The sequence below is a fragment of the Corvus hawaiiensis genome, chromosome 26 (assembly GCF_020740725.1).
Source record: "Corvus hawaiiensis isolate bCorHaw1 chromosome 26, bCorHaw1.pri.cur, whole genome shotgun sequence".
NCBI classification, from domain to species: Eukaryota; Metazoa; Chordata; class Aves; order Passeriformes; family Corvidae; genus Corvus; species Corvus hawaiiensis.
Genome location: NC_063238.1, coordinates 465597 through 491627, shown reverse-complemented (window position 1 = coordinate 491627; position 26031 = coordinate 465597). Strand labels below are relative to the sequence as shown.

At 37.5% G+C, this 26031-nt stretch overlaps 1 protein-coding gene across 4 annotated transcripts in view; it reads left to right on the top strand.

The window, feature by feature from the left end:
- TRAPPC8 (trafficking protein particle complex subunit 8) overlaps positions 1-24374 on the top strand; it is a 53057-nt gene extending 28683 nt beyond the window's left edge. For 2 of the 4 annotated variants that reach the window (XM_048286468.1, XM_048286470.1), the window contains 15 exons: positions 32-162; positions 1283-1357; positions 2068-2194; positions 3237-3394; positions 4188-4630; positions 6973-7120; positions 8396-8492; positions 8949-9017; positions 9133-9173; positions 10689-10874; positions 11395-11496; positions 18115-18162; positions 19503-19648; positions 21220-21309; positions 23329-24374. In XM_048286468.1, coding sequence (XP_048142425.1) covers positions 32-162; positions 1283-1357; positions 2068-2194; positions 3237-3394; positions 4188-4630; positions 6973-7120; positions 8396-8492; positions 8949-9017; positions 9133-9173; positions 10689-10874; positions 11395-11496; positions 18115-18162; positions 19503-19648; positions 21220-21309; positions 23329-23563 — 2096 coding nt within the window. In that variant the 3' untranslated portion in view covers positions 23564-24374. The remainder of the gene's footprint in view (positions 1-31; positions 163-1282; positions 1358-2067; positions 2195-3236; positions 3395-4187; positions 4631-6972; positions 7121-8395; positions 8493-8948; positions 9018-9132; positions 9174-10688; positions 10875-11394; positions 11497-18114; positions 18163-19502; positions 19649-21219; positions 21310-23328) is intronic. The other 2 variants (XM_048286471.1, XM_048286469.1) reach the window with 1 other exon arrangement.
- Positions 24375-26031: the final 1657 nt, after the last annotated feature.

Here is a 26031-nt window from a genome sequence, read left to right as displayed (position 1 = left end):
TGTCATTATTTTTCTTGCACTTTTTTAATAGAACCAATAACTGTAGAAGTGTCCTTCCGAAACCCTCTGAAAGTTCCACTCCTTTTGACTGACCTTTCATTGCTGTGGAAGTTTCAACCTAAAGAGTTCGGTGCAAAGCATGACGGTGAAACAAAAGAGCGGGTAAGGAAAGCTTCATCCTTTTCCACCCCAAACAGCTGCAGGTATGGAAAGAAAAAGACAAGAAAAGAAGTAGCTACTGAAATTCTTTTCATTTTCAAAATTCCACAGTATGAAAACATTTAAGTATAAACATTAAACATGAAGGTTTAAGTGTAAACTAAGAAAAAAGACAAGAAAAAAAGTAGCTATGGAAATTCTTTTCATTTTAGCTAGATTTCCCTGGATCTGTAGGGTACAAAGCAGCCAAGTTAACAAACAAATTGTAACGTGTATCGTAAAGCTGAATGCAAAACAAAATACTTCCAAGATTTCATTGTACGTGTACTACATCTATTTTGAGTCACACTAGACTTGACCTGCAAATATGAGTGTCAATAGGTAGATTATCAAATACTCTATTCTATTTGAGCTACTGTACATTTGAGTACATAGTGAAATGTGTGTTCTGAGAAATGGTGCTCGTATAACATAGGAACATCCTGGTATCTTGATTAGAAGAGAAATTAAAATTTATTGTATTAAAAATTAATGTTTTGAATACTTTAGATGAGCTATTGTACTACTGTTTAACTTAATGCTTCAATTAATGCTGCTGAAAGCTCTAATGGACTGTTCTCACATGTATGTTTTAAAGGTTTTAGTATGTTCTAATACTGAATATTACAGGAAATTCATAAATAATTTGTTTCCCTGGCCAAAACATTTGGAACACAGTGATCTCTAAAGGTGCTGCAAGTATTTACCAGTTATAAACATGGTTCCACATAGTTTAAGTCTCAAGGCTTACCCTACACTTTTCGTTCTGTCCTGATCTGAACTGCTACTTTAATGGTGTGATAAATACTTCTGTGAATATCAGTGAAACTGACTGGGAATGGTTCCAATTTATAGTCCTAAATCTTAAATTTCTCTAAAGTAAATGTTTACTGAGCTCTCAAGCTGCTTTTTTAATTCATAAATGCTTAGAAGCTGGGCATGCAGCACTTGCTTGTTCTAACTGTTCGGAAATTTGTATGATTTTTTTCCCTTGGACACTTTAGGAAGGGTATTGGAAATATTATTTATGGCACTTTTTCTGCTTAGGAGTAATAGTATCTAAAGAGCTGTTTGTTCTTTTCAGGGTACGTGTGATGAAGATATGGTAGGAACTGAAGCAATAGCAGAATTCTTAATTAATAGTGAGGAGACAAAAGTGGTAAGTACTATACTTTGTTTTAAAAATAGTTTTTTCAGTGTTGAACTTTAGTGTGCGTTTCAAACCTGTTATGATTTGAAGTTAATGCTAAACTAACAGAATACATGACTGAATCAGAGGTTCCAGTACCTCATATATCTTATCACTGTGCTTAAATGTGACAGGACCATAGGCAGTGGGCACAAGAGGCTCCACCTGAACATCAGGAAACATTTATTTATAACTTTATTTAAAACACTTACTTATTTTGTAAATGTGATGGCGTTTGAGCACTTGGCACAGGCTGTCCAGAGAGTTTGTGGAGTATCCATCTTTGGAGATGTTAAGAGCCCTTTGGATGTGGTCCTGGGCAGCTGGCTCTAAATGGCCCTGCTTGAGCAGGCAAGTTGGGCACGATGACCTCCAGAAGTCCATGAAGTTCATTCGAGCTTCAATCATTCTGTGATCCTGCCCCTGTTAATCACAGTAGAAGTTAGCTTTAAGGATTTTTTCCTAACATAATGAACATTTCTCAGCTGTGAACTGGTTTGGTAAATTCTGTGTGTATGAAATGCTGATTCTAGTAAATGATCTGTATTTACTGTTGCAGTTACATCTGACACACCTATAAAGCAAATGTAGCTGTGAGTGTGTTTAGCAATTGGACATTTAAATGTAATAGTACTTCTTTCTAGTAGCAACAACAACAAAAATTTAACATATCTCCACAGGCAAGACTAAAGCTCTTTCCCCATCAAACAGGGGAGCTACATATTCTGGGAGTCGTTTATAATCTTGGCACGGTTCAAGGTGCTGTGTCATTAGATGGGATAGATCCTTCTATTGGATTACAGACAGGTAAGTGTATTATTATCTTAAATTGCGTGTTTTTGGAAGGAGGAGACATGGCTTCTGCAGGGTAGAACTAAATTCTAGTGTTTGACTACCATGATGCAAGGCTTTCCATCAGGTAGGGACGTAGAAATAAGAGAACTGAAACGGGAAAAGAACAAATTGTCTCTTTTAGGAATCCCATGAAGCATGGGATCCATGGAAGCATGCCCGATCCATACTTTATTGCTCCTTTTAAATCTGTTGAAATTTTGAAACCAGTAAAAAATCAAAATGTAAATATTCCATCTATGCCATGATGAATCTATAAGGACTCTCATTGACTCTCTTGCCATTCATTTTTCTTCTGCATCCTTTTGCTTTGTTAACTTTCAACTTTTGTTTAAATGTTGCACTGAAGTTCTTTTTATAGATTCCCAAATTTAAATTTGGCTGATATAGTTTTTTTTTTAGCATCTTGAATTTCCTTTACATTAATCTATAAATGGACAATTAATTGCATGCTACTTGATCTGTTTTGTTGAGTCATTCATCTGAAACTGTCTCCCACATGGAGACTTTAGTTGTTGGATGAAATGGAGATTAAAACGTGTGAAAGTGTCTGAAAGAAATAGAAGCTTGTTTATCTAGAGGCTGGAAACATTTTGAATAAAAACGATTTGGAGAGTGGTTGCTGTCTTTAAAGGAAATAATCCTTTAAGTGACTTTTCCAGCCTGGCAGAAACTGGGAAAGGAAACGAATGCATCAACTTCATGCACTATGTCTGCCAGTTCCCTTCCAGTTGTAGTCAAACTATGGAAGGGCAGAGTAAGTCCACAGCAATGGATAACTGGGTGTTGGAACTTGAACTAGCCGTGTGTTATGTGACTGTAAGCTTTGAATAGTTCTTTGTTAGTGAGGCTGCTTAACCAATGAACACTGCATGTGCCCAGTAACAAAAATCAAAATGACTTTTGAGATTGGATTGGGAGCTTTGGATCATTTCTTGGAGGCAAAGTTAGGAATTAAAAAACACAACTAAACAAAAGTTTTAAAAATTTTTTTCAGGAAAGTTTGTTTCCAATGGGTTATCTGTACGAGGACGACAAGATTTAGAAATCCAAGGACCTCGACTTAATAACACAAAAGAGGAAAAAACATCGATTAAATATGGACCTGATCGACGTTTAGATCCCATTATTACAGAAGAAATGCCTTTGTTGGAGGTGTGTAGCTACTTCGTGTTGGCAGTTTTGAGAAAATAGCTAAATGCAGTTTGTAAATGTAATTCTAACAATGAAGGCTTGGATTTTGTTAATGCCTAAATCTTTCCAGGTAATTTGTGATCAGTGACAAACTTGTGTGGGTATTTTCCAATTGAAACTTGAAGCCTCAAAATTAGTATCCTTCTGAAACTGCTGTATTCCCTTTAGAATTTTAGTTGCCAATAGCTTTGGTAGCCAGATTTTAAGGTGAGCAGGGAACACGCAAAGAAGCTTTTTTCAGTTTGCTTGCCATTCATATAGAGTAGTTATTCCTGCTGGTTAATTAAAACATAGTGCTTTTCTCTTCTAGGGTTATTAAAATGGTCTTGCTAAGTGGTTAACGACAGGCCCCTATAGAGTGGGATAGATCAGCTAGAAGGGACTGCAGTGATCATCCAGTCCAGCTGCCTCACCCAGTTACAATATGTTAATGGCTTTGTCCAGATGCCTCTTGAACAGTGACAGGCTCAGGGCATCAACCTCCTCTCTAGGAAGTCTATTCCACTGTTTGACCACCCTCTCCATATAGAAACACATCTTAATGTCCAGTCTAAACCTCCCCTCGTGCAGCTTTGAGCCATTCCCGTGTGTTTGGTCACTAGATTTCAGGACAAAGAGATCTGCACCTCCTTCTTCACTTCCCCTCAGGAAGCTCTAGGCAGCAGTATGGTTAGTGTTAATGGTTGTTTTCTTGAGCATTCCCAACTTAGCTCAGTGTTGAGGTTTTTATTTTTCCCTTTTCTCTCCCATATAGGTGTTCTTTATAAATTTTCCTACTGGGCTTCTCTGTGGAGAAATCAGAAAAGCATACGTAGAATTTGTGAATGTAAGCAAGTGTCCTCTTACTGCACTGAAGGTCGTGTCCAAGCATCCAGAATTTTTCACTTTTGGTGGGAATACTGCTGTTCTAACACCACTAAGTCCTTCAGCCTCTGAGAACTGTAGTGCTTACAAGACTGTTGTGACAGATCCTACCTCTGTGCGAACAGCACTGCTGTCTTCAGCTTCTTCTGCAGACTTTGGGATTGGCACGGGAGGTTCACCTGAAGTAATACAGGTTCCGCTTCCTGATGCTGTTCTTCTTCCTGGGGCTTCAGTGCAGCTGCCAATGTGGTTACGGGGACCAGACGAAGAAGGTGTTCATGAAATTAACTTCTTGTTTTACTATGAAAGTATTAAAAAACACTCAAAAATGTGGTAAGTTTTTCTAATCTACCTTTTCTGTCATACTTATTAGACACATTATAAACATTGTAATGTTAGAAGTAAATATTACTGAATTTCTCTCAATCACTGTGATGATGTGAAAATGGCCTGTTATCTGCTATTCTAAGCAATATTTTTTCTACTATATGATCTAATTTCCATATGAAATTTTGTAGCCTTCAGTGCTTTCATTGAAGTAGTAATGGGCTAATGGAATTCAGATAGCTTAATGATATCTGTGTAATACAAACTTAGTTCATATTTAGTTCATCTGGAGCCACATCTTTCTGAGGCATAGGGTGAAAAATCGTAACCTAATTTCTTTCTACGTTTTATAAAACAAAATCTTGTCTACCTTGAATAAAAGATTTTGTTCTTAGTTAAAATTTGGTTAGTAATTGTATTGTGATGAAATTTGTTCTCTTTGGAGGGGTTAAATACCAAGTTTGACTTGCAGGCTGTTGTATAGTTTCTTTTTGGACTATAGTTTCTTGAGAGAGTGCACAGGCAAGTTTGACACCACAAGCTAAAAAAGCCCCAAGAAATTCATTCACCGCTTCCTGTGGGCAGGCAGGTTTTCAGGAAAGGAGGGCTCCACCATGTGTAATGATTGCTTGGGAAGATGTGTCATCAGGCCCTGCTTTTTCCTTCTCCCTAGTTTTATTGCTGAGCATGACACCATATGGAATATCCCTTTGATCAGCTGGGGACACAGCTGTCCCAGTGTGTCCCCTCCCACCCTTTTGTGCAACCCCAGCCTGCTTGCTGGTGGGGGTGCGGTGAGGAGCAGAAAAGGCCTTGATCCTGTGCTAGCCCTGCTCAGCAATAACAAAAACATTCCTGTGTAAATACTATTTCTAGCACAAATCCAGAATGTGGCCACTTACCAGCTACTGTGAAGAAAATTGACTGTCCCAGCCTAAACCCTCATGCTTGATGTCTGTACCAGGGTTACTTCAGATAAGCTCTAGTAAGATGGACTGAATATCTTCTTGTGGGTGAAGCTTGTTTTCCAGGCTAGTTCTGAGAGAAAAACAAAGTTCATGTACCGTGAGACTGGTTTGCAGTGTAAACCAAAGCAGAGTAAGTTGAAGATGGTTGAGAGTGGATCAGTAGCATATTCTCAAAACTGAAGTCATGCAAATGCACTCTTGATTTAGATTTTTCCGTAGCTTCTGAAATATCGAAGTTAGCATTTCATTTGGCTCTAAGCTAGTCTGCAGGAATAGAGAACTTGTCCCCCTACAACTCATAGCATTCAGAAACGGAGGTGTTTGAGAGATGGAAGAGGGTTGTTTGAGAAATGTACTTACTCCCTATGGTATGTAACTTTTGAGGGGAACTTAAGGGAGCTGCTCTGGTTTAGCAGTGCTCTTTGTTGACTGAGCATAACTTTTAAATGTTTAAAAAATGGTATAATTTGTGCCACTTGAAAGCTATATGGGCATCCGTATATCTGAATATTAACTGCAAAACTTTAAAGTTTCTTCTCCAGTTGTGACATTGTGAAGTAGAGTTTAGGAAGCCACTGATTTTTCCCTCCCAAAAACAAGTGTCACATGATGTTTCAGCATATTTAGTAGGTAATGCATATCAAACTTTAACATGCTTCTAAAATGTTTCCACGTGGAAGTTACAGTAACTAAAAGCTTCTACATGGGAAAACCTCATGTCTTTTGATGGTGTCTAAGAATGGAATTGTACTCATCTTTAGAAAAACAGGAAGATAACTTTCACAAAGGGTCTGCTGTCCCCTGGAAAAAGGCAGGGTAGCAGTGGTTTGGTTCTCTTTTATTACCTTTTCAGGAGAATTTATTGAATGCGGTGGTATCCTAGTGCTTTTTAGTAAATACTTATGGCAAGAGATGAGATTAAGTAGTGGTCTTGCTATGGCTTATTTACTCAAAAACTATTTTCCAAGGCATTTCGTGGCATTAAATAGCTTAATGATATCTGTGTGCCAGTATGTGTCTGTTTGCTTTCACTCTGCCAGTTGTCTTCCATCTGAAATAGTTCTGATGTATTTTTCCTCACAGTAACACGTGACCCTTTTTCTCTAATGTTTCACACTGGCTAAGAGACTGTGTGTTTGAAGAGCACCTACCCATGCAGCAAGATGGTTAAAAATAAAGTAGGTTTGATAGGGTATCTTCAGTGAAAAGTGTATCTTTGGTGGTTGAAACAAATAAATTGTCTAATGGTCCTAATACTGACAAACATAAAAGCTAAATTTCTTGATGTCATGGTCTGGACAGTCCTGGTTGTTCAAAATGTTGTCTTTTTCTTTCTTTTTTTCTTTTCTTTTCTCTCCTCCCCCTTCCTCCCTTTCCTAGTCATAGAGTATTAAGGCACACTGCAGTTATTTGTACCAGCCGGTCTCTGCACATTCGGGCTACTGTCTGCCGAAGTAATGCACTTGGGGATGAAGAAGGCAGAGGGGACAACATGTTGCTGTTTGTGGATGTAGAAAATATCAATACTGTAAGTTCTTATTTTTATTAATGATAATACTGTCCTGAAGCTCAGCAGATGTGAGTCACCACTGGAACCAACACTCAAGTAAAAGGTTTTTCTACAGTAACTTTGCAAACACTAAATAAACCTTGCATATTTGTTCATTTCAATTGCTGTTGGAAAGAGTATTAAGTTATACCTCAACTCTCTGGAAGTCTCCTATATTAATCATATTGCAAGACTACAGTTCAGAGTGTTTTTAGGAAGACTTATTCCAAATCGATGAATGTTCTTGATCGCAACTTCCAAGATTGTCTCATTCAGAACTACCTGTGTCCTCTGCAACCTTTCAGTGAAAACACTAGTAGAATTAGTGGTAATGTCAAAGTCAAAATTTAAGCTCCAATTTGAAGGAAGTTTCTGTGTTTACATTTATCACCAAGCTATAAAGACATTTTTGCTAATATAATCCAAATACAGATATGTCTGTTGTGATCTGTTGACTTACTAAAGCAGATGAAAATACTCAGTTTTTCATACCATGCTAATTTAAATTTACTTATTTTTTTGGTAAAGCTGCTCCCATTTTTTCAGTCACAAAGCAAGGTAACTGAATTGTCTGTTCATAGAATTCATAGACACTTAGTTGGTAATGGAACTGCTGAGCTGATTTGTCATTTTCTTTTAAAGGTGTGTACATTCTGGTTTTTTTCTTCATTTACTGAATATTGTCCACTCCTTTAGGGAGGGAGGAATGTTTTTATAAAGGACTTACCAAGTTAACAATATGAGGCTTAGTTTTCCACTACTACCTCACTCTTTACAAGAAAGGAAGCCAACTCCGAAAGAAACTTTTTATTGTGTCTATATGTAAACCCAAAATAAATAGATCTTGAGTTTCTAGGGTTTATGACATAACAATCAATGCTCCTGAAGTAATCCTAGAAACTAAGTAGCTTTGTGGACAGTGTTCTGCATTGGAGTTAAAAAGCCTTGTTTTTGTTAAAGTCGTTCTTAATCTAAAATACTAGCTTGTGGATCTTTTTCTGGGGGATCCTTATTTCCTCTTTGTGTGGCTTTGTTTACTGGAAGTTGCTGTGATCTGGGACTGTTGCTTTACTTTACAGTGGGTCTTCAATCTCTCCTTGTCTCTAAGTGTTGTGTGTTATGAATGGTGTGAATAATGAGTTAAATTAAGATTCTAACAGTGCCACCTTGCAGTGAACACTTGCTGTGGAATGTAGCACATCACATCACAATTGTGATTGGTTTTCTTTGACATAACTTTTGTCTCTTCCTTAGAGTGAGACGGGTGTTAAGGAATTTCATATAGTGCAAGTTTCAAGCAATAGCAAGCACTGGAAGCTTCAAAAATCTGTTAACATCTCTGGAGACAAAGGTGTGTATTTTTATGACCAAAATGATGGCAAGTCTAGCTTCTGCCTGATAAAAACAGTTTAAAGAATCTTATAAGGAGCTGAATTTGGCTTTCAGAATAATTAATACCCAAGAACTTGGTCCATTTCAAACATACTAAAGCCCTTCTTTTGTCCGTGTTTCAGGAAACGTATATTTACAGTTAACTTATTCAGACTTAATTAATTTTAAAAACAAGCTTAATTAACAGCTGCATTATTTCTGTGATGTACTGAAATCCATGTCTGGGGTGGCTGATAGCTTTCCTCACAAGAAATACAGTTGTGTTGTGTTGTGTGCAGTTGCTATGACTGATTAGCTGTGCTTGTGTGTCATCAGTGTGTTTCCTATTTGTAAATGTTCAAGACTGACTTTTGTCTAAGGGATCCTGATGATGCTGAGGGTGAAAAACAAATCTTGCCACCTTTTTTTTTTTCAGATACTAAACTCGCTAGCAGAGAGAGAGCAAAGTTATGTTTTAAAGCAGTGAGATGCAAAAACTCAGAAGGTAGGTTCTTTCCTGAATGTGGTAACTTTTGAGAAAAATACTCTTTTGGATACTGTATGCTGAAGTTGTGACTTCTCATGATGCTAAAATGGTGCTTTCTCTTTTTATCCCTTAGAAAATTACACATTTGCAGATATTGTCTTTGGAAATGAACAGGTAGGTGAATGGGTACAGCAGCATATTTTGTCTTGTGCAAGGTGTCCCTCTCTTGTGAAAGGACAAAGAGGTGGTAAGGTAACCTAGGCTTGCATATAGTCAGGAATATTAGGATCCCAGCTCCACAGTTGAACTACTTTGGGATCACATTGCAGTGCTAGCTTTTTTTCCTAATGCTTTTCCTCCTTTTCAGCTCTTTGGAGTAGTTATTTTTAAATATATCCCAGCCCTCTAGTGTTCTAGTAGAGGTCTGAAGATATCAGATTCTTGTTCTTAATTACACTTGTACTAAGACAGGTTAAAAATTCTAATTACAGCTTACTTGAAAAACTGGAAAACTAATGGATGTTGGTCCCAGAATTTCAAAACTACTATAGGAGGTTGCAGTCAGTTCAAGAAGTCTGTTTGATTTTTCTACAAGTTTAGGATTTTAGACTACCACACTCCTCTAATACTTTTAAACATACAGGTATTGAATAATCCTTTCAGCAAATGATCTTGGTACAGCAAATGCTTTTCCAAAACCTGAGGAAAGTAGGCTACTTGCATTAGATCAGCAATCTGTGTAGTGGATTTAGTCAGCTGAATGTCAGATCACTTATTTTATGGTGAACGTACATCTTTCCTGTATGTATTCAGCTTTTAAAAGCCAAAGAAAACCTATTCACTACCATTTTATTTCATAAGCATAAGATGGTCCTTTGCATTTTTAGAGTTGAAATTTGAGCTGCAGGAACTTTACCTTTCCTTGAGAACAATTTATTACAGTGGGGAGATGGGGAGGGGTGCTCCCTTCTGAGAAGTTGCTCCAAAAGCAGATTGTTTCCCTACCAGTGTTCTGCTAGTGCAATAATTAGCAGCTCTGCAGCAGCATATTCTGGAAAAGCTAGCGTTTTTGAAAATGAGGGATTGGGAAGCTAAAGTTGCTTCAGGACACAGTATCATTGCTGTCGCTCTTAAAAACCAGTTTCCTTACCAGGCTTTTGGTGTTGGAGGAGCTTGGCACACATGATGACAAACAGCACAGTACTTCTGTTTGTGCCGCGTATCTATGGGGATGTGCTGTGCAGTCTACTATCTGTGCTATTGCTAGCAAAGTGTATGTTCCTAATTTAGATAAATAATTCTAGCTAAGCTGAGGAAAATATTAATAAGCAAAAATGATTTTCATATTACTTAGTTGGATGCTTCAGCTCTCTCTAACAGACTTGATACATCACAGTAGGCTGCTTTGTGATAATAATCAGAGCTCCTGTTTCCAAGTCTGTATTTGTAGTTTTAAACTGGCAAGTTACAGCTCTTGTTTTCCCTATATTACCTTTGACAGCCCTTTAGATAGGGGTGATCTCTAACAGGCCAGGCATGGAAACCAAGGTGTCTGGCATCCTGTAGCTTTACAAAGGGAAGCAAAGCAGGATAATGGAACTGAAATGCTACAGTGATGAGCTCTATTAGAGCAACTTGTGTCAGCTTGCATCCTGTTCTGAACACTTTGTTCCTTTTTTTCTCTTGTAGATAGTAAGTTCAGCCAGTCCTTGTGGAGACTTCTTTTTCCAAAGCTTATCCTCTGAATTTAAAAGAACACATGTGCAATCTCATACTCATGCATCTCAAAGGGCAGTGAAACAATCGTTTGATGAAACAGTCAGGTTGATACAAAGATGCAGTGAAGTGGATTTGAACATTGTGGTACTGTGGAAGGTATGTATGGTTGTGGCCTTTGTGGTAATTTGGACATGAAACATTACAGCTAGAAAACAGTTTAATGTGGCATCCTGAACTTTCAGGCATATGCATATGAAATCCGAATTTTTTTTTCTGGGAACAATCAAATGAACTATAATGATGTAAGAAGAAAAGATAGTTTTAGTATCTATTACTGTAATAAGTGTCCTTAAATGGTTTTACGTTACTCTGGATGCACCCAGTTCTTGTAAGTTCTCTTTTAAAAAAGAAAATTAGGAAATCTTAAACTAAGGGGTTTGTTAATGCTTGCTCTTATAGAACTTTAAGAGTGACCCAGTCTGCTTTGAAGAAAAGGGTCTCATTTACCAGGGTGCAGATATTATGAAGTGGAAATTGGCATAAATATGTCATGCTAGCCTCTAAGTTTCGATAAGTACAGCATGTTCCACTTCAGTTAGGGGGCAGTCAGCAATTCTATATTATGAATCTTATGATAGTTTCTGGTCTGCAGATGTCTTTGTATTATATTCCGTAGGCATATGTTGTGGAAGACAACAAGCAGCTTATTTTGGAGGGCCAGCATCATGTTGCCCTTAACACAATTGGGAAGGAGGCCTTTTCATTTCCTCAGAAGCAGGTAATCTACTGTGAAGTTTTCTTTTACAATTGCTTCTTTCTCTAAATGGACTTAATAAATTCTCTAGTATATAAGTGGAAGCTTTTGTATAATCTTAACATCAGATACGTGTTATTACTAAATAATTCAGGCTGACTGACTCCAGCTTTGTTTAGTCTTCTGTATTGAACTAGCCATGCTCAGTTGAAACATGAGAAAAGCAATATGCAAGTAAGTATATTGATGAGCAGTTGTTTGCAGTGAACTGTTCTGTGGTATTTCAGTTAGAACTAGAAACTTGTTAATGGTATTAAAGGTAATGATTATTTCATAACAAAGTAAGATGGTGAAGTTTATAGTTGTTTTGCTTGATGAAAGAAAACACCATCTCTAAGAAACTGGTGGCTGTCTTCTGGTACATGAATTGGTAACAACTATGGAAGTTACAGCTAAGATTCTGTGAAAACATCTATACTAAATTCAGTTTAGTGTGCAGAATAAGAGGAATCTTGTGCTTGTTTAGTCTTCTCCTGAGCAGCACATTGCTGTTCGTTCTTGTTTTGGTGCCATTCTTATGTTTTTACCAATATTGCAAACATAATATATAGCTTTTAGTGAGCTCTTAAAGTTGCAGGAAAAAGTACTATGTATTAATTTTGTCAAGAAAACAATACAGGACAAATGTCTTCCTATAAATACTATGATATAATGCAAGTAGTGAATTACTCTGAACCTGTGCACTTTGGCTTTGGTTCGTAAGCCTTTAAGTGTTTGTACATTGCTAAGATAATTTTTTCCATTTAGTTCTTTGTGCTATGAAATAAATGGGAATTTGCACACATGGGCTCTAGCTATGCTGAGCAGTACAAGAGGCTGTATTAGTCTAATAACAACTGCCCCCTGATTTTCCTGTCTTAATGTGTATGTAGAAGAGTAGATCACACTGTAGACATCTAAGGTTAGGAGAGAAAATACTGTGAACTTCTGATCTTACTAAGTTCTGTATCTCACAAATGGGTAGGAAGAGAAAATAGAAATGAATCGCATCTGCATCCTAAAATAAATCACTGAATATGGTACGGATAGAAATTTGCATTTCTTGTTGACTGGAATTCTATTTATTTACACCATGTGCAATTTCAAACTAAAGAAAGTAATCCTGCCACCAGCAACAAGGAGGATCCATAGGTACCCTCAATTTTTTTTGAGGAATATATGCTACTATATTAGCATTCTCTGTCTAAAATCTGTTTCTCATCAGGTTTTGTTGCAACTGTCTTCATATAGATTCTACATTGATTATTGTATTCACTTTCTTCAGCATGAGGAACACACTTCCTTTGAAGCATTCTGTACCTTAGTTGGAAGCAAAAAAGTATCTGCGTTGTCATGCAGTTGAAATCTGGTGTAAGAGTAATTGGTGGTTGGGTATTTTTTCAACAAACATGTAAATTATGTATCCTCATGATAACCAAAGCCCAGAGTTAGCATAGATTTTAAGAACCTGTAATCTCAGGACTTCTAAGAATTGAGAAGCTCATGTACTACATTTTTTTTTAATTGGGTCTTAACACTGTGAGGAGAGCAGATAAACTGCTCTGAGGTAGGAAGTGAGGTATGATAAATTAATTGATTTGAGACTTTGCAGCAGTTTACTTTATTCAGTCCACATTTCAGAATTAAAATAATTGCTAAAATAGAATTAGATTAGATAGAGAAAATAATATATTTAATCTCTTAAGAATTGCATATTGTCTTTGAATTATCTTGCTTTTGCATTCAAAGCAACACAAGCAGTTAAAAGCTGGGGAGGAGTGGTGGTAGAAAATCCCAAACTCAAACTTCTGATTTAATATTTTCGGTATATAGTGTTATCTTTTAAGTCTGTATTTATTCTCTTAAGTCATGAACAGGGTTGGAAACTCTACTCTAGACTGTTCCTGATTTGCCTTGTGCTGACAGTATTGCAGTTGGTTGTTTTCTGAGGATTCGGCAGCAGAGGGAGATGGAGGTGCATGCTTCTTACCAACATGTGTGGGTTACCAGTTCATAAATGATACAGGGCTGCTCTGATCTGGGGAAAAAAAAATGAATTGCAGATGCAGTGACATTGCAGTGTCACCTAGGATGCAAGAGTTCACTCTGCATTTAATGCTGAGTTTTATTTGTTACTCCTGTACAGTGACTTTCTTCTTGACTTCTTTTGCTTAGTGCCGTTGTATCCAGCAAACCAATTTTTGTGTCTGGCAGACAGACAGCTATCCCCAACCCAAAGAGCCTCACAATAGGCATGGAGGAAACATGAACAAAATTTCTCTCTGCCCTCCCCTTTATTTCTTTTAGTCCTGTGAGAAATGACTCAAATCTTAGCCAAATTAATCAAATAACCCTGTTGAACAAATTGAGATAGTTTAATTTATATTTTAGTTAAATTCTCGGTACTGGTCGGCTTCTGCTGCATTGTCAGTTACAGTTACAGTCAGATTAACTCTTTGCCAGCTTCTAGAGGTATACTTTGGATTTACAGAAGCTTCTATTACTGTTCAGGGAAACAAAGCTTCAGTAAAGCATTGTAGTGAAGACCAGGGGGTTGATATTCTTTGGCACTCTTATGTTTAAATGGTTCCAGCAGTTGCTGGTAGATTGGTAGTTGGGTGAAGTGATAAAAAGTCATCCTAATTATGTGTGTAAGGTATTAGACTGCTGACTGAGCCACTGTGATGGGTGGTTATTTCTGCTTGGTTCCTTGTGGGACATCTAATGCACAGCAGGGAGGTGCAACAGGCAACAGGGTGCAATTATTCCTGTATAGCAGTAGCATAACTTGCTGTAGTATTTGATAAAATCAAGATAAAACCTCTGGTTACAGTGGGGCTTGGGGAAAGGCTAAAATGTTTCTCTGGGTAAAATTTCTATGTGAACCCACATATTAAAAGTGTGAGTAATAGGAAAATTCTATACAAGATCTTTGATGCTCAAATGCATGTGCTCCCTTTTCTTCCCACGTTTGTTCAAAACAGAAGTAGGATTACTAACCTTTTTTCATTCCAACCACTACACTAACTGTGGCTTTAAAGCTGATTTTCTGTCACTGAATACAAATGTTTCTTATTGTTGTTTACACTAGAGGTTTTTCTGTATAACAAAATAGCACTACTTTTGAGCATAGGCTACTAAACACAGTAGGCCTACCCGGAGAGGTGATGAACTACTTACACCTTTATGTTCTAGAGGTTTGGAGTCATAACATGTAGTATGCTGAAGGAACACTTACAAAATATTGACTTCGTCAAAGCATTTATTTGTTTCATATAGGAATCTCTCTGGATATTACGGAAAACATTTGTCATCTTATCCTTCCTTTCATTTGTATTTTTGAAAAAAAAGTCCTTTGGCTAAATGTAGGGGAAAAATGCTAAATGTAGTTTGTTGCCTTGAATCAGAAGGTGCCACAAGTTAATAGTTGTGTTAATAGTCACAGGCAATACCATATGAAGAGAAAAATCACATAAGGTGTTAGTAAAGTGAATCGCTTTGAATAGATCTATTTCAGGCCAAGTAATAAAAACCTCACTTAAAAAATCAGCTGAGTATTTGTAAATCATGGCTGGTTTTTTGGACAATGATAGTGCTGTAGGTTCTGTTTCTGTTCTGAAATGTGCTTTCTGGAACCAGGTAGTTTTAACTGAAGGTCAATTTAAGATTGCATCTGAAATACAGCTATTCTGTCTCTTCTTCTTGACCTCTCTACCTTAAATTAGTGAAAGGACAAAAACTTGAAATGCATTAAACATCCAGTCACAGTCAGGGCTGTTGATTAATATTATTTCTTATTGCTCTCTCCCCTGTTTTTCTAATCTGGTGAATTCAATCCAGAAGATTCCAAAGGAAAAGTGCAGTGTAATATGGTGGGATGGAAGTAATAGTGTGGTACCTAGGGCATTTGCCACACTTCTGGTTTGCCAAGATTTCACACCAATGGAAGGTGAGAAGCAGCCTAGAGGTTTGTCATTTGAATGTTGGCGTGTTGGGAGTAGCTTCCATCCTTTTCAGGTGTGCTTCAGGACTGCACTTGGTGTTCTTCTGGGCTGCACACTTTGTCCTGTGAATTAGACCAGCACTAGCATAAAGTAAAATCCATAAAATGTGAAAAGGATGGATGCAGGCTTTCTGGCAGTATTTCACTTCAGAGAGGATAATTTTTGGTAACTCTGCTTCTTAAAATACATGGAGCTAGTGAGTCAGCAACAGTTTGGTTGGAAGCAGGAATTCTTGAAATGTAGAAGAGGGTAGGGTTTAAGTAACTGCTTTTCCTAACTATTACTGGAAGTGACATCTTTTGCTAGTTCAGGATTTTTTTTACAGAATACATGGGGGAGATGCTTGAATAAAACAGAGATTGTTGGAATGGATTTAAGACTTTCCTTAAACCACCTCAGTAGGGAAAAAGCAAAGTTCTTAAGGGTAAATCAACATAAAGAGCTGAAATAAACATTTTTCACTCTGTTGTATCAGTTAAGGTAGCAGATACAGTACCAGTTTGGGAGGACTGGCTTATATTGTTGTCATGAATTAAATATTCCAAATAGTTGCAACTTTTGATCTGCTGCTTTACTCATTATGGACTTCAGAGCTGATGGTATCTGTTTTCAAATGTATTATTCTTGGTGTCAGTAAAGTACTATTCCTGGAGTTGTCATTTCTGTAGTTGAGAGCTAGAATGAGTATCGATGAGTCACATGTTGAAGGAAGCAACTTAAAACTGAGGTTTTAAAATGGAAGTTCTCAGGTCTAAAATGGGAAAGGGAGAAAAGCACATCACTTAGATGTCTCACTCTTATTCTACTGCTTTCATATATTCTGCTTTTACTTCTGCTTAGCTTCATTCAGGAGTTTGCTGTTTAGGTTTTCTTCCATGCTGTGCATATTGGTCCCCCCTATTTGCCTGAGCATGTCAGTAATTCTTTTGGCTATGTGTGACTTGTGGTTTATGGTGCAAATATCCTGATTTTCCATACCACTTGGAAATCAAATTGTGGTGCTTACCTTCTTCTGGTGTGCTTAAGAGCACATTGACCCAGCCTTTAAGATTATTGTTTATGAAACTGAAAACTTTAAGTTGTGTAATATTAGGTATAAAAATCTTTTAAAGTGACTGTATGTGAAGATACTATCACTTCTGTCCATCTGATGGAAAGGAAGAACTTTTCAGTTTGGAAATGCATTCAGAGATATTAAAGAATGTATTATGGGTAGATCTGTCTATTACGTCTATTAAAAGATGCTTTGAGTGGTTTAAATGTTGCCTTTTCAACTTATAGCTAAGTATAATTGCAGGAGAGATTTGAAACCTGTGTAACCATTTCAGAAGTGTATATAGGGATGATCTGTAGCTATTTCAAAATAGCAAAATATCAGACTCTAAAGGTTGGGACTTTTTTGTAACACAAATAAGTGAAGATGTTGAGATTATTCTACAGGAAACAGCAATCTTGTGTTTGAGTGTATTTGTTTGAAGCTGGCCTTTGTAAATGGCTTTGGGCAACAAGAAGCTTTCTAAAAATGGAAAACAACTTTCCAAGCACCAGTTGTGCAGTTTGTAGCTCTTGGAACCTAACTGAGGGAGCATTGTCATTCTGGTGCTACTGCCTGTTGTGTATTTTTAGTCAAAACCCAAAAAGCTTTAAAATGCAGGTATAAAATGTAAAACAGTAACAAAAACACCCCCCCCCCCCTTCCAATCCCTTACAAAGTCTCTTCCAGTCAAGCCTCTCTACCTCTACCAGTTTGTATGGATGAGACACTCAAATTACACCATAACTGTTTTTTAAAGGAACAATCCTAACCATTGATGTGGCTTTCTTGTATACAGTTTTTGCTGGATACTGGAGCTTGTGATGCTTCTGGCGGCTTTGCAAAGAACCACTCTGGGTCAGCAAGCAGATTTTAGGCGTCAGAATTTCTGTTTTCCTTTTAAAAGGCAATACTCCACTTGGGCTGATAATCTAGGAGTTCAGCAACAAAATATCACCTGTTTCGTTCTTGATTTGTCTTTTGCTTTGTTTCTAAGTATAAGGCTGTTACTGCTTGGTGTATATTCTTGAAGGGAGGCTACAGGTGCCAAGTAGATACGGGCTTTTGGTTTGGGCTTTTTTAAGCCTTGATCCAATTTCACAAGCTCCAGAGTAGGGCAGAAGTTTAATGCATCCTTAAACTAAGCATTTATTAGCTGTCTCTAGGTAGCTTTCTGTTCTGTGTGCACATCTTGGCTACCATTTTGAAGTGTTTAATTCTTTCCTGAACCATTCATTAGGTAAGAGAATCATGGGCTAAATGTCATATCTTAGCCTTTGTTCTAGGTACACAGTCACATAAAGCCTAGAGTTTGAGCAGCTGAACTTGGAGAGACAGACATCTTTTCTGACTCTGACACCCAGAGGCTGGCTGGAATTAAGATTTAGCTCTGCTGGTAAATGATTAATTTTTCTGCTTTCCAGTCCTTCAACTGAGGTGTAATATTAGAACTAAAGGTTTGAAATATTAACAGCAGTCTGCACTTTCACCAGTAAATGTTCCTGCTGCATTTCATGATGTTCTTGTCTACTTGTAGAGGTAAATATTCGTATTTGTCTTTTGTAGGGTTTTAAAAAAATACTCGTGAATTCTGATTGGGAGGACTTGGAACAGGTAATTGACTCTAGGGCAAACTACAGTGTGTAGGATATTGCTGTGTGGTTGAAGGCAGCCTTGAAAATTGGTTGGACTATTATTTGAGGGGAGAGAATAATTTAAATGAAAACCTGTAATAATCTCTGCTGTGTTTCATGCTGTCAGTTTGCATTGTTAGATAGGGTAGGATAGAAACACCAAATTCATTCAACACTTAAAATATATTTTATTGTTACTGTGGAATATCTCTTTTTCCTCTCAAATTACTTTTTGAGGAAACTACATTTCCTTTTGAAGGAAAGACTTGCAAGCCTGTTAAAACATTTGGTGTCTTCCTGGTATTATCAGCCCAGTGACTAAGGTGTTCATACATGTTTCTGAATGCCCAGTGTGTTTGGTTTTTAAGTCAGGTTTCATTGCCTGTAGTGTTTCTTTTCAACTTAGAAGGTACAATCTATCTTCTTTTAATGAAACGTATTAACTTTATTACACTGTACCAACTTACTGGTGGCTTTTTAAAAATATTTTTTCATGTTTTTAGTAGGCAGTCACATTTACTGCTGCAATTTCTTTTTTTCTTTTAAAGATAGATTTTCTGCAGAATAGGTTCATAAGTAAATACTAAAGAATAGCCCCTGCCTAAAAAAATCCTGTTCACAAACCAGATTAGATGATGTTGGACAGAAATGTTGCACCAAATGCAGGCTGGTTGCAGCTTCCTGTATCACTTAATTTCTTCTGCTTCAGAAACTCATTCTATCCAAAGGGTTAGGGGGAATCCCAAGTAGTGTGTCAGTGCTTGTCTTGGGCTTTCAGCTGGGGGCAAAGGTAACTTTCATATCTGCAAGTGCTTGTTAAGCAATTTCAAAGATACTCTGTTATTAAATCCTTCTGTCAGTGTTAACATGTTCCTATAAATTTCTGTTTGCTTTATTTTGGATCTGTTCTGGGAAACTTGTGCATTGACTTTCCTGTTTTGAACTTCCTGGGGCAGGTGATGAGTTTTTTTGTTGTTAGGTACAGCTGCTGAACAGGGAACAGTGTAAATGCTGTCCCTTTTCCCTAGAAGCCAAGCCCAAGCACTAGCAAACCACTGCAACAATAGTGTGCTTTTGTGAAGCTTGCACAGATAATGTTTTCACAAGCAACTGTGAAATCTGTCTCAAAAGAAGGTGGTAGATAAATTGTGTCAGTTCCTCATCCAGCATGCTTAAATACAAACCACATTGGAAAAAAATGTGAGCTTCATGATGCTGCAGACTTGTTTCCCTTATGAGCTATAGTTCATAACGGAAAATTGTAACTGGATTTCTTGTACCTTATGTTATGTTTTGAATGTTATTCTGAATTTCTTTCAGGAGCTACCAGAAACGGTTCTCTTAAAGTTTTTTCGACCAGAAAACACACCAGTACCTGCAAGACCAACACCAGAGCAGCTTTCTAATCTTATTAAGACAAGTCTTCATTATCCAGAGTCTTTCAATCATTCTTTTCATCAAAAAAGGTTAGTGGAACATTACCTTTAGAAACTTTAGAAATATTGTTAATTGGGCATAAATCCTTTTGAGAGATGCTATGTGGCTTATGATATAAAAGTCTGGTATGCAAGTGTGAAATCTTGTTCAATTTTTAAACTCATTGCTTCAGAATTTTACAGGTGAAATGAAAGTTTCATGTAAAAGAAAAACCAGGCTGTAATAACATAGCTCACAGTTGTAACATTAACAAGTAACTTTATCAAACTTACTGAAAGAAAAATAGTCTGCACCCTTTGTGTTTATTTTTGTTGTCAGAATATACACTGTGATTTCTTTGAGAAGCCATACAGAAAGATAGATGTACTTTTAGGCCAAAGGAACTGTTATGTCTACAGCATCTCACTTGCCAAGATTAGCTGCATGTGGTTCTGACTTACGTCAGAAGGAAAGATGGTAACAGTTCAGATCACTGGGGCTTGTCTCCTGGAAGAATATCAGAATTAACCTCTGTTAAAAAGCCCGCTGCTAGAGTGAATTAGTTGGAGCCTGTAAAATCCACCAGTTTTTCAAAATTGGAATGATATGAACAAAGCCCCCTGGCTTAAGTTCTGAACATTAAATGAGTTGTACTTGAAACATGAAGATACCTATTTAGGCTTGAGTTGTTTTATCTGAAAACTCTACTGTGTTACAGTTTTTTATAGCAGGTTAATGTAAGTTGTCAAAGAAAGGGATTTGTTGCTAAAATCTAACATCTAAATGTTTTATAAGGTGCTATATATTAATGACAGTGATAAAGCATGCATTATCCCTGTAAGACATTCACCTCTTATTGGGTATAGTTGCTAATTGTTCTTCTTTTACAATTCAAGTTTAGGATATTTAAACTGTTAAGCAATGGCAAGGAATTCCAGTGACACAAATCACTTACTGAATACACACAGCTGTTTCAGCTGCAGTAGTTTGTGTTCCTGCCTGTCAATATCTTGGGGTCTTTCTTGCTGCAGCATTATTTATAGAAACAATAATAGTAATTGTGAACAAAAAGTATCAATTAACTGTATTAGTTTTATTGAGGATAAAGGCCTACATTAAATCCAGATGTGCATATGCTGTCTATTCTGTTTGGGCACTGCTCAGGCTGTAAGTTAAGGCCCAATGCCAGCAACTCCTCTACAGGAGGCAGTGCAGAAGAAAAGTATCCCGTCAAAATGTGCCAACCAGAAATTCAGAAAATAGCATACTGGACCATGTTTTCCCATTCTGAAATGTCTCTTGTCACACAAGCAGAGTTCCTGTAAACTGAGGTAGTATTTACGCTTTCACTGTCCTTTCTCAGCTCTATGAAAGGAGATGGTAACTTCACTTGGCCCAAATGAGCCACTGCTGTTTGCCTTAATTGCCAACTTTTATTACAAATAGCTCTAGCCAGCGTAAGTGATTATATTGCTGCCTACGCTGTCTTGACTCTGGCATAATTGACAACTACATAAAAATTCCATGTTACTGGAATTCATTTTAACTATTTAAGGGTATAATTAAGACTATCCAAAATAAGATTATTTTTCCTTTAATACGGAACTGTTTCTCTTCGCAGCCTCTGTCTGGTACCTGTCACTCTCCTACTTTCCAATTGTTCCCAGGCTGTTGTAGATGTGATGATCGATTTGCGGCATAAACCAACAAGGTAGTGTGCAAATGTTAATCAAGCAATATTTAAGAACCCTTCCTAGCTTGGGGAGTCTTGTAATGTTTTAACTATATTGAATATCTAGAATAGGATTTTTTTCAACAGTGGCTTCTTTGAAAGAATGGAAGTTGATAAAGGGGTTCATATAGTTAACTGCGAGTCTTCAGTCTCAACTTTGCTAAGACAGGGCCTTTAATTGTGACTCTTGAATAGTTAAAACTCTGCAGATCTTTTCTAGAAAAAGGGAAGTGCTTTTCAACTACTGAAATAGGAGCTTCATCAACCTTTATTAAACATAAGTTGTTGGGTTTTCATTTTTAAAACAGAGTAATTTGTAGACAACAACTTCCTCCTGCAGTTTGGCTAATTGTAAAATTTCGTAGAACCTTGGATATTTTTAAGACTTCCTCTAAGTTTAGCAGCTGATTCTTATGACTGCCTTTTTGCTTAGAACTGTGGTAGTATGTGTGAAAATGTAGCATTGAGGAAGTGTTTATGAATTGCTTCTAAAAATTTTACTGAAGATTTTTTATGGGATAGAGAATTCAGTACCATGATATCTATACCATTGTAATTCTGCCACTTCAGTTAAAACAAGGCAACTTTAACTCATGGGTAAAGCAGGTGACAGCTCCCCTTCCTCCCTTCTGCCCTCTTAGATATAATACTACCTGGTCTGTTTGCCACCAGGGAGGGGAGAGAGATTGTGAATACATTGAGGAGGGCTTAGTCATGGGGGAACATGGGCTTCTTGTCAACAGTCCATGGAGGGCAAGTAAGATATTAAAAGCCCAGAGCCTAATAAACAGGCTCAGAAATGGAAGACAGAAAATTTAAGTGTGGTTTACTTTTCAGGTACAATTAGGAAGCCATTCACTGATTGTTTTTTTTTTTCACAAGATGGTCATGTTTTGTTACATTGTGAGATGTGTCTTTGGAGGGATGGTGTACTCATGGACCTTGAAACTAGTTAAAAATAAAGAAAACCCCTACACACCCTCTCCTAATGTATTAGTGCAATGTCTCTAAAGCAGTGTATGTCCATGTTGTCTATTCCTGTGTGACATGCAGTCTAATTTAGTTCATGGGATAAGCTTAAGAATGCCTTAAATAGGAATTCCTTAAATTCTGACAGTTCAGATCTTGTTACTACATCTAGCGTTAGTGTTACATGCCACTTATGTAGAAAGCTGAGAAAACACTGAATTCTTCATTATGCATATATGTGTAATTAATGTCCTGTGTGTAGTGTACAGTACATTAGGAACCAAAGAAATGCTTTAAAGATTTGTAATGATTCATCTGAGCTAAGGGAGAGCCACTCTAAGGAGTTTTAAGTGAGTCAGAGAACATTAAAAAATATTTGGTAAGACCCAGAGTTAAATTGAGCTGATGGATGGACATAAGCATCCCTAAACTTACCCAAGGGTATCCTATGTATCCTGAATCTGCAAATATTTGTGGGAACAGGTGTGTGTGGATATGGATGTAGTAGGAAAGAAGACAGACACGTGATTTCCCCCCCCCCCCCTTTTTTTTTTTTGAAGTTGCATTTAGTATCTTGATAAAATGTTAAGTGGAGTTCTGTCTGTAGCTACGTTGGCAACTGTTAATCCTTGCAAAGTCTAGCTTTGTCTTGCTAGATAAACCTAAAACTCTTAAAGATAAGGAGGGTGTGCAGAACAAAGACAGCAGTATGCATCTGAGGAAGGCAGTGATTTAAGGGCAGTGATTGTAGGCAAGCAGTCAAAAAGACTCAGCAGCTTCCAAGACATCAAAGACAAATTGCAGTGGGCACTCATCCAAAGAGAGCAAGAAAAGTAACCTAAGTTCCCAGCTCCTGACTTCTGAAAAGAAGTTTTTAGAAAGTACAAATCTTTGTGAGCGTCTGGTGAGGGATACACAGTGCATTCTGAAATCTCGAGAGAACTTGAAGTTAGAGGGAGTCTTGTAAATCGGTAATACATGCTTCAAGTGCAGAGAATTAACATTTTTATCTTTTTTTTTTTTTTGCAGCTCTGAAGCACTAGAAATACATGGATCTTTTACGTGGCTTGGGCAAACACAGTACAAGCTTCAGCTTAAAGGCCAGGAGGTCTATAGCTTGCAGCTCAAGGCTTGCTTCGTTCATACAGGTGTCTATAACCTTGGAACCCCCAGAGTATTTGCCAAGCTCGTGGACCAAGTTACTTTGTTTGAAACAAGTCAGCAGAACTCCATGCCTGCACTGATTATTATCAATAATATCTGACCACTTCCTGGAAAAAAAAAAAAAAAGGCACTAAAAGACAAAATAAATGGGATTCTTTTCTTACATTGCTGGTTGACATTTTGCTGCAGTTTTTTTGAAATAGCACCTCAGACATCTAACTTGTTACTAAAGATCGTGTAGAAAAGAAAATAGCAAAATATTCAGATGACTTGTCAGTTTGTTTCTCGATGCAATGCACGCTGGACTGAAAATACGTTCATCCTTTTATAATGTATTTCTTCTCTGGTAATTAAGATACTCATAACATTAAACACTCTAACTCCAGATCTGAACATACTTGTATGTCCAATGCCCTGTCAAAAGTGCAGCTTGACTGCTGTTACAACTTCCAGCATGGTGTGTTAATATTTGTGGCTGTATTAGGATATGGTTCAGGAAGAAAACCTCATTGGCTTTTTCCTGTCTGAAGCCATTAGTCATGGTAAATCCCAACCTTACTGTGAAGTTCAATAAGGTCTCTCAAATCCATTTCTGATTCTCAGTTCTTTGGTTTAAAATTTTGTTCTCATATTTATGGAAACTGGTGACTTTTCAAGGTTTACATAGAAGTCCACCTAGGGTGTTTAAAAAAATAATTTCTTGAACCAGTTTGAGTATTTTCTCATTCATCTCAGAACAGAATGCACTATTTCACAACCATGAGATTGTCATTTAAATTGTCACTTACTTTATTATGTAACTATAACAACTGATCTGTTTAAAAAAAGTCTACTCAAGATTTTCAAGAAATGTATTATATTTATAACAAATGTACTGTAAATAGAATAAAGCATACACCATATTCACTGTATGGACTGGTGGCCTTTTTGCTTCCTTTTGTCTACAGCTGTAGCAATCCACAGATGCTGCTGCTATCATAGGACACCACTGGTGTATGAAACAGTGCATCTACCTTCTGATGCATTTTATTCTTTCTAGGTAAGATTTCCGATTTTACTTGTGTTTGGTACTACTGTGTATGACTGTCTCCAGGACTTTAGACTTCCTGAAAGTCTTGGAACCCATTCACAGCACATGACCTTTCACAGTCAAACTTAATAGGACTGTGGATCATGTTGATAAATCAGTAGACTACTGAAATATTCTCTAAAATGAATGTGTTGCTTCAGGGCTTGAGTTCTTTTCTGAGGTTGTATAACTCAAAAGAATAATCTAAAAGATTCTCAGCATTGTAGCCTTAAGCTGTGTCATCATGGCTTTTTCTGTCTCACACCCATTTAGGGAAAGAGAAGGCATATTTGGTGCCATTCAGCTGTGCACAGTAGGCCACAATGTTCTCAGTCACAGTTGGTGTCTATTTTAAGACAGCCTGTCCAAAGCAGGTTATCAAGAACAGACATGGTGAATGAAAAGAAGAGAGACCCTGTAGAAGGAACTGGGCGTGTCTGATGGAGGCTGGAGATGGTACAAATGGCGATTCACAGTGAGATCTGGCCATGGAGCAGTGGCTGGCAGGTAAAAGGCAGGTGAAGATTTGAGAGTCTCTGAGTGACGGAGCAGTGAGATGAGATGATGCAGGGCAAAGCAGCTCCTGGACTCCAGACCAAATGTGTGAGCTCTGACGCTCACCTGCACATCTCTGAGCAGTCTGTGATTCATCAGTCTGAGACCCAGCAAGAGCTGTGGGTGTTAGGGGGAGGAGGGTCCTTGGCAACCTGCATTTGTGGATTTCAAATATAACAGTGGACCTTTTCCTTTCTTGGAATTGCAGTAGCAGTGGTTAGCTGGAGACAAGCTCTTGTCTCTCCTGGTGTGTCATGAGAAATTCTAAGTGTGTCTTTGGGAGTTCTAAAAAACCAAATTTTACTATATGATTGCTTAGGAGAGGAGCTAGCATGGTGGTAGAGCTAAGCCTGCCTCTTTAGTGGATTCTCACATGGGAAACTCTGTGTCCACTCTGTGGACTCCCAGTGATGATGGAAAACCTGAGATTAGGTGAATTCTGCCATCCCTTCCATACTTCATGGCATCCTTTGCTAGGGGAATTCAGGTGGTTGTAGGCTGGTTTGCCAAAAATTGCTGAAATGCTGCATTGACAGATTGCTATTTTGTGCAATGCAAATCTGGAGTGATAAAAGGCTTTACAAAGTCAGTCATTGTGAATCCTGTAGGAGATGACTATGATAACATAGCAAGTTCTTGTGCTTTTATTGTCTCAGGCAGCAATCCTCATCTTCTTCCTCAAAAATAGTAGAAATCGTTCTAAATGGAGTATTCCTCTTAGATTTTTAGTATTGTGTACTTGTCCTGGCTGAAACTAAGACAGTACTTTATTCTAAAAGGATTGGTTATGCTGATAAAGCTGTGGAGTTTTCTGAACTTGTTGCCTCATCTTGTAACCTGAACTTTTCTGTACTTCAGAACAGGAAAAACTATCATAACTTTAATACTTAAATTACTTATGACAGAAACTCACTTTGTCTCTATCTGAAACAACGTTATTAAAA